This window comes from Oncorhynchus mykiss, chromosome 19 (genome assembly GCF_013265735.2).
Source record: "Oncorhynchus mykiss isolate Arlee chromosome 19, USDA_OmykA_1.1, whole genome shotgun sequence".
NCBI classification, from domain to species: domain Eukaryota; kingdom Metazoa; phylum Chordata; class Actinopteri; order Salmoniformes; family Salmonidae; genus Oncorhynchus; species Oncorhynchus mykiss.
The window spans coordinates 33,151,090-33,167,374 of NC_048583.1; the positions used below are offsets into that span (position 1 = coordinate 33,151,090).

The 16,285-nt window shown below is 38.4% G+C and overlaps 1 protein-coding gene across 5 annotated transcripts in view; it reads right to left on the reverse strand.

Moving 5' to 3' along the window:
- Positions 1 to 10,807, reverse strand: part of LOC110497688 (neuronal PAS domain-containing protein 3) — a 390,976-nt gene extending 380,169 nt beyond the window's left edge. For 3 of the 5 annotated variants that reach the window (XM_036954672.1, XM_036954671.1, XM_036954670.1), the window contains exons 1-2: positions 10,406 to 10,807; positions 9,314 to 9,698 (exon numbers count right to left, since the gene is read on the reverse strand). In XM_036954672.1, coding sequence (XP_036810567.1) covers positions 9,314 to 9,465 — 152 coding nt within the window. In that variant the 5' untranslated portion in view covers positions 9,466 to 9,698; positions 10,406 to 10,807. Of the gene's footprint in view, positions 1 to 7,015; positions 7,561 to 9,313; positions 9,699 to 10,405 lie in introns of those variants that run through there. The other 2 variants (XM_036954674.1, XM_036954673.1) reach the window with 1 other exon arrangement.
- Between the last annotated feature and the right edge of the window lie 5,478 nt (positions 10,808 to 16,285).

Consider the following 16,285-nt stretch of genomic DNA (forward strand, 5'->3'; position numbering starts at 1 on the left):
GCGCCCGAGCGTTTTAAACCACCATCAACTGAATGATGGAATTCCTCGTGAAAGAATGGTGTCGGTTCCCTCCAATCGAGTTCCAGACACTTGTAGAATCTATGCCAAGATGCATTGAATCTGTTCTGGCTCGTGGTGCCTCAGCACCTTATTAAGACACTTTGTGTTGGTGTTTCCTTCAGTTTGGCAGTTACCTGTATTTGTTTTAGGGAAATTGGTCATACTGGGAAATAATACAAGTCCAAGAGATCGAATCTTGTAACGTATTGGTTTTATATTTGTCACCTATAATAGTCTGCTGTTTAGCAATACTCAGCATGCTAAGATGAAAGGTGTTCTCTGTCATTTGTTGAGTTGTCCCAGCAAGTTAGCACAAAGATTTAGGTCAAGACAAATGATCTCTTTTAATCACAAAGGTGATTAAAAGCTCTTCTGTACCTGTCATCATGATCTTAAAAGTGCACTCTAACCTTCAACCTTCTAAGTTATTTAATGAAATACTGTATGTTACCTCCTTTTGTAGCTATAAGTTCAGTGAATGGTTGGCAAATGTAATAAAAATTCTGCAATTGATAATTAGAAAAAATCTAGCCTTTTAGCAACTGGATTAATGCTGGTGCCCTCGACAACCCTCAACAGCCACTAACCAATACATTTTTCAGTAGGCCCTATACTACAATATACAAATAGTGTAACTGTGCACCATATATAAAGACTGTAAACCTAAGGCTTTAATACTTCACCAGCTTTGTAAGTTGATGCCTTCATCATTAGGTGGGTTGTTATAATGTTAGGTTGGAATGCAGTGTATTTGACAGGATTCAATACACAGATTGTATATTTAACAATATGGCATAATCTTGTATATCATTATTATATAATGTTTGAAAATAAAATAGAGAAATTAGGGATGCAAATACCGATCAAAAACAGATATATAAATAGTGTTTTAGGCAACAACAACAAAAATGTTTTGCTAATATTTTACAAAGACTATATATTTTGCAAACCTGGCTAAATTAGTTGTGTTATCTGCATAACTATAGTAATTTTTGTATTATCATTAGGCATATTCCACATTTTATTGGAAGATTTGTGGCAATGTCAGACCAATCCAATTAAAACCAATGGAGCTGGTTGGCAGCCATATTGGAAAATGTGTACCCTATAGTTAAATCAGCAATACCTATGCATCATTGTTTAGACTTTTACTAGCTTTATGTCAAATTTGGGACACTCAATATGAAGGAATTTTGCAAAAATGGGTTACCTGTACCTCTGCTGGATGTAATGCATTCCTATGGGAATTTATATAGGGTGCAATGTACTAGGCAGATTTCACGTCACATTTCTTGATGTTAACACAATTTATAGAATCATATTGCATATTATTTATTATTTAAACTTTTACTGCAGTGGGCTAAATCAGGGTCACACAGATTGTTTCTTGGTAGTCTTAAACAAATCTACTTTGAAACCCAAGTATGCACCTCACACACATGGTTCTGGGCTTAAAAAGAGATGTCCATGTCAGATATAGAGATGAAATGTATTACATTTTGAGTCTGCATCCCAATATTACATTTTGTATACATCACAGAAGACAAAAACCGCTTGACATAGAAACACCAGATTTTCAGGCTGTTTAAAAAAATATATGTTTATGAATTATGACATTTTGAAAATGATCAAAATTCCACCCAAGGAAAATGTTTTAATCAATAGACATCAGTGAATGCTTCTGAAAGATTTTCTAAGCGCTTCAATGGAACATTTTTGAAATGGCAAAAAGAAATCTGCAATTCTGACTTCTTTTTTTGAATATCTTTTTTAAATCAAATCAAATCAAATTGTATTAGTCACATGCACCGAATACAACAGGTATTACAGCTTACTTACGAGCACCTAACCAACAATGCAGTTTAAAAAAAATACAGATAAGAATAAGAAATAAAAGTAACAAGTAATTAAAGAGCTGCAGTAAAATAACAATAGCAACACTACATACTGGTACAAAGTCAATGTGTGGGGGCACCGGTTAGTTGAGGTAATATATACATGGAGGTAGAGTTATTAAAGTGACTATGCATAGAAGCTTCCCCATCAGCAGACCTATTCTGCTAATATTTACCTAAATAAATATAACTGACATACCTGGGCCATCATTTTGAATTTTACTGATTGTAACACACAATTTAAGCCATTATTGGTGTTATTACACCAATGATTTATTCAGTTATGGCCATGCTCAATAAATGCAGTTCCTCCCCATCTAAATCAATGGCAGCCATCTTGAAAATAGGCTGCTGGGACTGAATATAGACTAAATCTATGGTGACTGAATTTCGCTGAAATAAAATAACTTTCCCAATGGTTAACCTTGTTCTGTGTAAAATTTGGTGCAGTTGTCATCTAGGGTACCATGTGATAACAGAGCACATCACAATAATAATGTCCGTTCTGGCTCGATATAACCCAAAATGCATACATGTATGACCTTTGACCCCCCCCAAGGTGTGCCCCAAGAGATGTAATTATCATTCCAATTGTTTCATACCTTAATATGTGTTATATTATGAAGTTAATAACATACCAAATTGCCTAAGTTTGAGAAGATTGCTCCCTTATAATACAAAACGAAATGTCATAACCTCAATCCTGTTGGCCGAACTAACCGCACAGGGATCATAACATATAATGCAGTGCTAACCACATTTAGCTACCTCTGATACGTGGGTATCATACCAAAATATAACCCACAGACATAAACCTTAATGAAAATCATCATTAGACTTTGCCACCCCAAAGTGGACAAATATGTGAAATTTGGCCTGCTGGCTCATGGTCACTATAACAGGTGTTTTTCTATGAGCCCACCACTACCACTTAAAGTACACATGACACAGTCTAAAGATGATACAAATGCCAGCCAGTCAGTCAACCAGCCACGCCTGGAAACTACACAACAGCAAAAACGTACGATCAAGTAGTGTGTGGTGAGCGGCGTCATGACGTGAGTAATAAAACACACGTCTCTCTGTAAGACAAGCCTTGCTGTGCTTTAATGCAGCAGCTCCAACCCGTTGGCTGCACCATTACACCTTTTTACCCAGGATGCATCTTCTTTACGCATCTCTCGCTCTCTACTCTGACCTTCACAGTAACCATGCAGTTACACACACACACACACACAGAGGAAAGAGGGAGAACAACGGTAATCAACAGTGCCGGGGACCATATGTGTGCAGCCAGAAAGAGAGACACACACCAGAAAGCAGAAATCAATCCTAATTGTGATAAATAAACAGAGTTATACACCTCTGTTCTCTAACTATTCAATATTCAATCGATAGGATTGGATAGTGTGTTCTCTGTACCATGGTTTTACAGCAACACACCCAATCTAGTGCACCATCGCCATCGTTATGAAAACAACCAATAAGGAGGGCTGTGGCTGTGATGTGAAAGGGATATATTTTGAATAAGGTCCATAACAAACATTGTTTTCTGATTATAACGCATTAGTGTTCATTTCTGGCATGACTGTTTCCTTGAACATTTGCTTTGGTTCAACGCTCTCCCTCACACAAAAAAAAAGGCAATTTCATCTAACATGTTTCTACTATTTCAGTTGACATTAAAATGGTTTAAAAGACGAGTAGAAACATGTTTTACAATAAACCTATATGTACATTGCTGCCTGGTTCAAGTCGTGTATGACAAGTGAAAATTACAGTAAGGCCTACCTCTATCATTGTAAACAATAATTATGTACTGCAACAATTTCATTTCTTTGTGTGTTCTTACAAATATTGACATATTTTGACATTGAAAGGCAGAGGGTAAAATAATGCAATGCTTTAATATTTGAGACCACTAGCAAAAAAAATGCTTGGCTCCCTCTGTTATTCCATCAAAATAAAAGTAAAATGTGGCATCATTTTCAACTAAACATAGCCGAATGCTTTGCCTACAGCAACTACACCATCACATTGCTCCCCTCTCCATTCTCCAGACTATAGCAATCATAGTTATACTCATTCTTAATTATGTTTTATAAATCTTCTGAAGTGAACAGAATAGGAAATAGGACAATTTAGCACTTTTGTTTGCCCAAAGGGAGGGAAATGGTTTGTGAAAGAATGCCAACTTTGCGGTTAGTTACTCTGTTGTGTGAACTCAAGCCAACACCGTTTCTCTCTCTCTCTCTCTCTCTCTCTCTCTCTCTCTCTCTCTCTCTTTAAATTTTAACACTTAATCCAGCCAGCAGAGTTGTTTGCCCTAGTCAGGATGGCATTAGTCAGATTACACCACCTTGAGGACAGCAACAACTATAAACAGCCCCCCCCCCCCTCCACTCTGGCAAACATAAGGATGCTATTAAGAGGGGCATTAAATTAAATATATTCACCTAGTCCTTCATCAGAATTCTCAGACCCAAGTGTTATTAAGTTCAACTCTCAAGTGGAGCAGAATAACAGATCAGAGTCTGATTTACCTCTGCAGACTGGCAATAGGAGACAGGTGATAAAGAAAGCACTCATGCACAGGCTATGAAGTTTCCCCCCTCAAAATTAATTCCATCTTCAAGATTCCTATCTCTCAGATATAGCCCAGAATGGCACACAAATATGCTCCTGCCAGAGAGATTACTAGAGACTGACTTAGCATAAACATTCCCTGCTGCTGCTGGCTGGATGCTGCTGCTGCAATTGTAAATGTACTGAATGAAATGGTGAATTAGTGAAATAGCAGGGTGCACTCAGACCAGGAAGATAGTAAATGTTTAATTAGGGTTATTAACAATATGTGTATAGAATAATAGTAATTCACAATAGCAAGTAGGCCTATTGACAATAATGGTCCATCTCAAGTTTTCGCTATATTTGCTTTTCCTCACATACCCATTAAATGTACCTGCTTAAGCTTATAGTTCTTGAGAGAAGAATTTACAGCAATGTATCGTTAAAATGCAGCACAATCATGTGTTAGATACAATGTGTCCTAACAAGTTACACCCCGGCAAACATTGATACATTGTAACCCCTTGGTTCAGTTCAATAAAAGCACTTGCAGTGTATTCAATAACACACAAGCACCTGCAGAAAGTATTCACACCACTTTACTTTTTCCACATTTTGTTGTGTTACAGCCTGAATTTAAAGTTGATACAATTTAGATTTTGTGTCACTGGCCTACACACAATACCCCATGATGTCAAAGTGAAATAATGTACCAAAAAAAGTCATTTTAATTACAAAGGAAAAGCTGAAATGTCTGTGATAGGAAAAAACTGAGGCTGGATCAACAACATTGTAGTTACTCCACAGTACTAACCTAAATGACAGTGAAAAGATGGAAGACTGTAAATAATAACAATATTTCAAAACATGCATCCTGTTTGCAATAAGGCACTAAAGTGAAAAACATTTAAACATTTAGCTAAGAAATTAACTTTAAATCCGGAATACAAAGTGTTATGTATCACTGACTACCACTCATCATATTTTCAAGCATGGTGGTGGCTGGATCATGTTATGGGTAGCTTGTCATTGGCAAGGACTAGGGAGTTTTTTAGGATGAAAAGAAACAGAATATAGCTAAGCACAGGCAAAATTCCAGAGGAGAACCTGGTTCAATCTGCTTTCCAACATACACTGGGAGACAAATTCCCTTTTCAGCAGGACAATAACCTAAAACACAAGGCCAAATATACACTGGGGTTGCTAACCAAGACGACGTTGAATGTTCCTGAGAGGCCTAGTTACAGTTTTGACTTAAATCGTCTTGAAAATCTATGGCAAGACTTGAAAATGGCTGTGTAACAATGATCAACAACCAACTTGATAGAACTTCAAGAATTTTTAAAAGAATAATGTGCAAATATTGTACAACCCAGGTGTGCAAAGCTCTTAGAGACTTACCTAGAAAGACTCACAGCTGTAATCGCTGAATACAGGTGATTCTAACATGTATTGACTCAGCGGTGTGAATACTTATGTAAATGAGATATTTCAGTATTTCATTTTCAATAAATTTGCTTAAATTTATAAATGCATGTTTTCACTTTGTCCTTAACGAGATATTGTGTGTAGATGGGTGATTTTTAAATATTTTTTTTTATCAATTTTATATTCAGACCGTAACACAACAAAATGTAGAATAAGTCAGGGCGATGAATACTTTCTGAATGGATTAAAACTGTCTGCTATGAAATTGTCAGTGTTTGTAATAAACTCTGATCCTAAAGCTTATTTCTAACTTGTTCATGTAGTGGTGGTGGGGGGGCTATATCATAATTAATGTTTATATTATTTGTGAAAATACAACTCATTGCTGCCTTCAAGAGCCACTTTAAACTACAGATAGTAACATACCATTTTTCATTTCAATCTAATCACCTGCTTGTTTTTAAAAACATGCAAATTAGCTATAATACAATTTGACTGTCGCAGCCACAGTGTGTGTTGTCCTTAACTACAAGTCTACTAGAACCATTACCAGAGGGTGATTTCTGATCTGACAACACAGAGTAATCCATGTGCTACATTTAAAGTTCCTCAACAGCTGGTTGCTGGTGTATGCTAATTTCGCTCTCACATAAGCTTCAGACTGACTGAGGTTCCGCTGCAAAACAGCATGCAGAGAATCACCACTACCGCACACAGAACAGCCCAGCCTGGCCTAGCAAGCAGCTTTTCCATCTACACAGAAACAAACAGCGGCATTGTCATCGATGAATGAATATGTTTACGACAGTTAACAACCTTGCTTAGCACATAAACAATGCGAAAGTGCCTGCATTGCTGGCCAGCACTAGCTGTTCTGTAGTAGCCTATAACATACGCCTTCTCAGTCTATACCTGTTACCCGAACGCCAAGGTCCCCAATTATCAGATGCACTCCTGCTGAAAAGGGCAACATCGAAACTTCTGACATCTCCACTCAAAATTGCATAGCATCTAGTCATAAGCGTCAACGTTTTCATATAGAAAAAGAACAATCCAAGCGTTACCGTTCTCTTCTTGTAGGGTCTTGCTGAATGCTAGGTTTGGTGGGCGCCATCTTCCTGCAATTATTTGATTTCTTACTTTTTTTTCTTCAGATTTATTTTGACATAAAGCCGTGCCGTCTGACAGCAATGCGTCATGTAGACTAGGTGTATTTAAATAAAGCCATAGCGCTGATGTGGACCAGCCGTGCCCCTGTCTCCGTGTATTGGCGTTCATGAGCGTGAAAAACGGAGCAAAAAAAACCGAGCTCGAGCTCCAAAGGCATGCCAAGAAAAGTGAGTGGAAACCGGGGGATGCTTCTCAAATCCAGCTGCTCTCCTGATATATGGAGCTCGGGTTGTAACAGTGGAATTGCTACACTATAAACGGGAACATCGTAGCCTATCTTTACATTTTTCCGCAAGAGCCTCTTGTCTTCGTTGCTTCGTAAAGGATTTTTCTGAGTCTGTTTGTCTGTGCATTTTACAGCTTTTCCTGGCTCGCTCTATGTGAAAAGGGACACATCTTCTCTCCAGCCGGCGCAACAACGCCACTCAGTTGTAGTTGGAAACAGTTTTTTTTTTTTTTGCGTTATACAGGTTGCAATACGCAAATTCCCTTGGAATTGCTTTTTGTTCTGCAATTGGAAGTATTTATACATTTTTGCATTATGACGTTTTCTCACTAAATGAACTGTTTCTGATCATCTTAATAGTTTTTGCAGATATTGGACGTGACTATATATCACTAACAACATCAAGATTCATAATTTAAATAAAAATATATCCACCTACATACGGTTGTATCTCTGTTTTAAGTAGGCCTATTATTTCATTTATCTGGCTGTGATTAACTTTTGTAGTCTGATCTAAAAAGCAAGCTATTTTAGTGTAATATAACATAGCCTATGAATCACCCATTGATTAGCCTAATTGTTAAAGCATTTGCATTTAAATTAATTATCATTCGAGTGTCACATCAGATAAACAAGAACGATGGAGTTGAAAACTAGTCTTCAATCAATGACTGGTCAAGGTCACTGACCGGTCATATGCTCTAAATTATTGTGCAACTTTATTTGTGTTTACCAGATGCCAAATTAAAACTTCAGGAAGGTAATATTCTGATATAGGGTAAAAGGCCTATAATTATCCCAAAACGTCCTGATGTAGCATTGCAAATATAGACAAAGTGTGGACTTTAATTGTGTTAACTTTTTCTTGTTTTGTTATATACTTTTATAGTTTTTTTAGTTAAAAAAAAATCTCTGCTCTTTCAGATTTCATCTGTAATACAGCTAACCATACCAAAATGGTTGTTTTGAAAATATAGCCTATACAAGTTATTTTGTTATATTGGCTAAAATATAATCAAATAATTGTAATTGCTTTAGAAAAAGTGCCATGGATTATTAGTCTCAGCCAATTTCTTGAAAAATGTATATTTGAACAGGTTAGCATGTCATTGTTTGCCATTCAAATGTTCTCTTTCAGACAGCTGATGTGGCCTGTAGCTATAGGCTAATCTATAGGCCTATTTGTTTTACTTGAAACAATATAAGCTGCCCAACATGTTTAATAAAATATAATGAGTCATTCTAAAATACTTGGGATTTTAACTGTGGGTTGCAAAAGCTTTTAATCATGATTACCATAGTTTCTAATTCAGGCCTGTAATGTCAATGTGGTAACTTTTGCCAGCCATTAAGTCTCTGTATTTACACTCTGTTGTGGTTTTGGTATGTTCTGAGAAACTAGCATAGGCCTATATAACATATACCTTATACCTTAATTACCTTTGATATGTGTTACTACCCTACACGATCAAGTAGCATGTAAAACATTCAGTGTAGGCTATATATTACCCTAATTATTGATTGTAAAATAGTCTATTGAATGATTGCTCAGAATATGGGCATTTTCATGATCGTTGGCTTAATAAAGGTCTCATGGATAGCCTAGTTTAAATCTTTCAGAATAAGTTGATAGTCAAGCCAAGTGTTGTTTTATGCATGACATTGAACATGCAACTTCATGTAAAGTGACTTACTACATTTGCAGGTTGTAGCCAATTGAACTATTGTCGTTATCCATGTGGCCTATATTGCATAGGCTAAATGGCATAATGTAAAACTTGATAATGCCTTATGTTATAAACGTGGTAGGCCTGCCCATGACCATTAAACAACCCAAACTGTAACCCAAACTGTTCAGTGACTTATAACATATCCATAAGACTAGTATTGTGCCCGTGTCTGAATTAAAGAATTTGTGAAATAAAACAATACAAAATACATTTCCCCAGTGGTCAGGTCAACATACCTTTGTTGATAGGACGTGATCCCCTGGACGTTCTGCGGGTTCCCGTTAGTGGTACCGGGGATTCTCCCCACCGCAGGACCTGATGGCATTCCCCCGGCTCCTCCACCTGCCGCCGTCACCTGAACGCTGAAATCCGGGAAGATCCTGATCATCCCTGCTCTGGTAGATTGAACACGCACTGAGTCTATGAAGATTTTTCAAAGAATATCAGCAGTCTTCCCTCCAGCCGAACAAGTCACACCACAATCCCATGAGTGATGGTCACCAGCTCATCGGCCATTCTATGTCTGGATTTCTCTCTGTATCAGCGACGAGACAACTGCAGCTTTCAGGAGGTTAGCAATGACATTGATGCCGGTGGTGTGCGGGGCAGGAAACGCGTCCTCTACGCAGGGATGTGTAGGTTGGAGACCGTGGAAAGATAAATGAATATTGTTATTTATCTTTATCTAGATATAATGACAAAATGTTGATGATGTTTTGCCAAATAGGCTACTGCAACTATCACGCGTAATTCTAGCGTAAAATGTTGAAAAGTCAAGCCTTATATTTCTGATCTATTCAGCAATTAGATGTATCCATTCGGTTTAGCATTTCCTATATGTAAAATTGAAACATTGATTAGAGTTATTGATATCCGGTGATCTAGAAGTTGAAATATAAGAAGCGACAGCCGGTCAGGAAGTTTTAGGCTACCTACAAAGTTAACAGGATAACAAACTGACAGGGCGCTTCTTCAGGAACCGAAGCTCACCAATAAAAAGCTCACCAATAAGGTTATTTTGAATGTACTGAAGTTTTATCTCTGTAAGATAATCAAATTGATTACTGGTTGTTAAGATATTAGATAAATAAAGGGCTTAAAGCCACAATCGCGGACCTGTTTCCATTCTCGGTGCGCACAGCATCTTTTTCCAAAATTCCAATCCAATTGTTATTATTACGAACAAAACAATGCAAGTTAACGTTTTGAAATTGATTACGTGTTAGACTTACACCATAGACACAACAAAAGTTAGCAATAGTTCGCTGACCAAATCGTTAAACCTAGATTAGAATGAGAGGATTGCAAAAAATTATCTTATGCCCTACCACTATTGTTGGCACACTCGTCACTTCCAAAGTGGACCGATGCTATTTGTAAGGATGCCGAGATGTGATGATAGGCCAGTATGCAAAAAAAATCGCTCAAAAAAACTTCCAAATAACGCTGACGCGTTCAGTTTTTCTCCAACAATTGAAGTGTGATATTTTCTTATCTTTCTTTGAAGGACTGAACCCCCCTCTCCTCTTGACTGACTGGTGCTCTATCTATCTGTATGTGCTGTTGTTTTTGTGAGGTGTCTCCGGTACAGGTTTCCTCAACTTGCTATGCCCTAATGTGCATCGGATAATTTGTAAATAAGCGTGTTGCTGTCTGTGTGAATTTTCCCATAGACTGTGTTGTTGTGTGATCTGGTAGTGTGCAGCAATGCCATTCCTAGCGCGTGTGAGCTGATGAACTTGGCCTCAGCAGCTGCTGATGCCTCGCGCAAGCGATGCCTGAGCGCGCCGCCCCATTCCAGCCAATCAAAGACCATGACAGGAACGCGCAAAGGATGCTGCAGCAGCGGTAACCCATTGCAGCCCGGGAGACGGGTAAATTCGATTCCGCTGAAACTATAACCATTCATTACGCGGGTAAAGCACAAATTAACATACCACCAAGCCACCTCACACCAAGACAGTGCAAGTGTTTGACATATACAGTACAGCCAGTACAAACTAGATACAATTAGACAAAGGACAGGTAAAACAGATGAAGAGTAGTACTTCATCATTTTATACAGACAAGTTGCCTATGAAAACATCACTTTATTTTATAGATTTGACATTTAAGCCTATATGTTTGCTTGAACTTAATGCTTGCAGAGGACGCCAACTCAAATTTACCATAACACATGATACATTCTATAGCATAATGTTCTCCCCTCAGAAGGGCAGAAGCTTGTGCATAGTTAATAAACATATGTATACCATGTTAATCAGGGACAGGCCACTACCCCGACTCCCGAGGATCAATTCCCCCCCAAAATGTATCCATGTTTTAGGATCTCAGTCAGGGTCTCAACTTTCTGTTTGTTGAGAGTTAGAATAGTAGAATACACATGTTGCAATTTGTTGGTGGTACATCAGCAATTTTTCTCTTGATATGTCAGTCACTGACAGTCACTCAATTAGCCCATGTCAGCAAAAACACTTTAGATTGGTAAATTAGTCTAGTGACCAGCTATTTAAACTTGTAGTAATCATGGTGCTTAAATGTTTTTCTTACATGGTGGCGGAGGCCCCCCAACTAAATGCCGCTTAGGGCCTCCAAAAGGCTAGAGCCGGCTCTGACTGCATGTGTGGGTATGGATGTGGGTATGCAGACCCCTGAGCCACTGCGGCCCCTCATGATAAGTTCAGATTTTCTGTGGCCCCCACCCAAGGTTGCCTAATGAAGGTTTTGCAAAAACAATTCTAATCTTTAAAGTAGGAGCATTCTGTCCTTTTTTACACATATACATGTTTGGTCTATAAAATGACACCTTTAGATAATGAAAGTTGAGGAGAAGAACTACATTGCAGACTCTTATGCAATTAAATAATCCTCTAAACATAAACCAATCCAGATGATTAAACACCAATAAAAAAAACAATCAAAGCTCTTCACCTGAGACTTAAAATTGGATCGCTTCTCTAACCATGTCTAATAAAACTGCTCTAAGAATGAGGTCCAGAAAATGGCTAGCCTCTTTTTGCTGTATTTTCCCTGTAATGAAATCAAATGAATTGCACTGGAGGCTTTAAACCGACATTGCAGGCTCCTGATACAATTAGATGAACAGTCTCGGCTGCTGTTTACCTGCTCAGTTATTTGGAGGGCTCTGTATTGCATTTATTTGTCTACAGTTCTTTGCTAAAGTACATGAGACAGATTGGGGGCAGCTGCAACTGCTCCTCTTCTCCCACATGACATTTCAGGTATAGTGGTTCTCTCTCTCTCTCTCTCCTCTCTCTTTCCTTCCACCCTTCTCTTTCTCGCTCTTGGAAAATAATGATAATCAATGGTATGTTGTATACAACTAGGGCCAGGCACTTCATTCTGCATGGGCACTTGAAGTAACGAGGTACCTTACAGCCAATAGAGCAGTGTAGCAAAGGCAGTTGTGCTTTTTAACGGAGCTTAATTGAATAGTATTCATTTAAGGACAATCCTGCATCTGATTTCAGAGGACGTAACACGTTTCTCAATCAGAATGATTCTTGCTCTCCCTAGAAACATTAAAATCAAGTTTAATCATTCCCCTTTAGGTGGGGGGGGGGGGGGGGGGGGGCAGCATACTTTGGTAGGTATAGGCTATTAAGGACAAGGAAGCAATCTCTTTCCCAAGGACCAGTGACCAAGTAATTGACATTTTTTCCCAGTACCATATTGACCAATTAGCTTAATAATGTGAGGATGGATAAATACTGTCAAAGCCCTGCTGTTAGCTAGCTCAACCTCCCTCCATCACATTTTGCCAACCTCAAACAGAACACAACACAGAGTCTGCAGAGGTCAGAGCTAACGTCCATCACTAACACCTATTCAACTTATTCGATTCTGCTGTTTTTTTGTTCTCCTCTCTTTTCATAAAAGAGCGACTGACTCATGATAACAATCCCACAAGATCCATGTTGGATGAAGCTAAGGAAGGACACATTTTGGAGGACATGCTATCATGCCATGCAATTCTACAAGTCGTTGTGAGTCATTTGCCTTATCGGAACTTTGCAGTGTTTTAACATGTCTCCTCCAGAATGAGAGAGTGAGCTGTCTCTATGTGATAACACTGTTTTAGAATGTCTGGTTGAGAATGAGTGTTAGCCTTCCATATGATAACACTGTGATTCCAGAGGTCATCATTCCTTCTTGCATCAGAAGTGGATAATTGAAGCCGCTTCTCAGAATCCTAATTTCATCTTTCTTTTGTGACTACCAAAGATCCAAGTCTTATAGGTGATTCATACATTTTTCTCTTTTGTCTGGGATGTGACTTGTTTTGTAATGTCTTAGATAGGATAAAGCACTGTTTGGGTTCTGGTCTGAGATATGTGTTAATGGGAAATCCAAATTCAAAATGGATTTAAAGGACAATACAGATGTAGGATCTTCATTTGATCTATATTGTCACAGCAAAATAAACCTTCAGCAACATTATTTGAACGATTAGTCCATAATATTGCTTGATCGGTGGTTAGGCTATTACTGTAGCTGTCCAAAAGTAGGCTACCTGAAAAGTTGAAAAGTGCAATATTGTTAATATAACTGTGTATTAGTGTTGGTTTTCAGGGAATTTATGTAAATCATGAAGCTCATCTGCATTTCCAGCAGTGTAGGAAAATTCTTAGCAACAAAAGTGATCAAATTAAGATCATACACCTGTAGTTGCATAGACAGTATGGTTTTAATATCACAGATAGTCAAATTCTCACAAGTTTTCAGTATGCACTATACCACCGTTTTTAAAACTCATTTAGGGCAGGTTTCCCAGTTCCAGATTAAACCTAGTCCAGGACTAAACAGCATTCTCAATAGAGATTATCAATTGAAATAGCTTTTTAGTCCAGGAATAGGCTTAATCTCTGTTTAAGCAACCGTCCCATGTTTACTGTAAAGTAAGGGTAATTTTTTTGTGGTGAAAGATCACCTTTGATCGTATTCTTACTTTAATCACTTAATTTCCATTGTCCAATCTGATGGATAGGTTAGCTTGTGAATTTTAAAAGCCAAGGAGGCATAGGGCAAGGAAAACACTCACATTTTACTCAACCACCCTAATGTAATCTGAAATATTGCTTCCCTGTGTTTTGAAGATGACTCTTGGCTCAAGAGAAATGATAAATTAACTGTTGTGAGGAATTACAGATGGGACATTCAGGAAAAAATACTTTCAATATGCTAATGATTGATCGGAATGTCCAAGTGGAGATGACATCCTTGCTTTTATTTATCCTCGATTATAAGCTCCTGCACTGCCCTTTCAGACTCCTATGTGATTCCATATCAAATTGTTTCTTAATGCGGTTTGATGACATGTCTGAAATGCAATCACCTAAACCTCTCAAATTACATGAACACACTCAGCACAATCCCTGGTCCACTGATGGGGCCAGCACCCCTGTCATCGCCCACACACACACACACACACACACACACACACACACACACACACACACACACACACACACACACACACACACACACACACACACACACACACACACACACACACACACACACACACACACACACACACACACACACACACACACACACACACACACACACACACACAGCTGATGTCTGCCACTGCATACCACAATGATCAACTCACACCTGGTTGTCTTTTGTTTTGCCCACTTTAACATTCTTTACACAGCTCTTTTCCAATTGTTAAACTTTTTGTTCAGCATATGACTTTCACATGGCACATTTTGTTATTTTGTGTGTGTGTGCCAATGTCTAGGCTTGTCATCGCTCACATTGATTGTCATAGTGAACAACGTGGGAGTCTCTAATAGCCTCGCTATACATACGTCTATAATGCAGCACACAGGCTTAAGCGAATCTGTTTTCAATTCGTACCCCCATTTTCTTTTCCTTTTCCAGATTAAAGTACATTGGCATTTTGATGATGAGGAAATGATTCTATCCATCTCTGGAAATGAATGGAAGACTGTGAAAGCTTTCAAAAGCACACAAGGCCATCAGCGATGACGGATACTTATGGAATGCTACTAAAACACTTGAATGTTTTACATCAGACTGCAGTGTAAAACCTTTGCCTTGACTCATTACTATCCTAAGTTCATTCGAGAAAAAAGTTGACGCACAGTACAACCACGCCCCGGAATATTCCCCCAAGTTTGTGACATTTAAATAACAGGACTCTTTCATCCCTCCCTTTCCTAACTTTCTACACAGAAAAATGATTTCCCTTCTTGTCTTTTTGATGTGGCGTAATCATGTGTGATCTTTTCAACAAAGAGTAGCCAGCCATCTTATTCATTTTGCCATCCATGCTAAAGCAAAGACCCCAAATCAACATTTTGACTGGTGGTAATTGCAAAGCCACAATGGTTCGATACACATGACCTTTATTCCCTTTAAAGTTATTTCCATTTCTTACAAAAATATCTTGATAATTGCAAAAAGGCACATTTCTTTTCTTTTTTTCTGCCACATGATGTTTCCTTGAGGACAGTGTAGGAATGCATTTCCATTCTAATTTATTAATCCTATCAGTCAAGTCTAAACCCTTCAGCAACAATGAGAATAAAAAACTGTTTGGCAACTATCCCATTAATAAGATAGAAGTACAAGCCACCGTAATCAAATACCTCATAATGTGATAAAACATGTAGTGTTTTTATTCTGTATTCTGCACTTTGCTAGATCAAGAGCCTGTAACATGGCAACTGATGGCCGAGGAAACGGCTGTTTTACGTAATATTCACATACATAGTCATTTTTATAAACAATGAATACTGTTCCCTTTTTCTGTCTGATATGATCTGATGTAAGAACACACTCATCAACAAACTAGCATCTTCCATGAAACCAAATAGACGATTACAGCAAAGGGTTTGTCATCAAGGCTAGTATAAGCAATCAGGGAAAAGTTGATTGGTTGTTGAGCAGTGTGTGTGTGTGTGTGTGTGTGTGTGTGTGTGTGTGTGTGTGTGTGTGCGTGTGTGTGTAACCTCGTCGGGGTTGTACCTCCGCAGCTGATTGGCTGATGGGCCCAGAGGAAAATGTCACCTGTCCTATCGTCTTCAGGATCATCAACACCTCCTGTAAACAACCAATTACTTATGCTAATGTCTGTGTCTGCGTGGCAGGCCACCCTCGCACCATGGTCAATGTAATGCCTATACGCTTGCTAACATACAGTGTGTCCATAT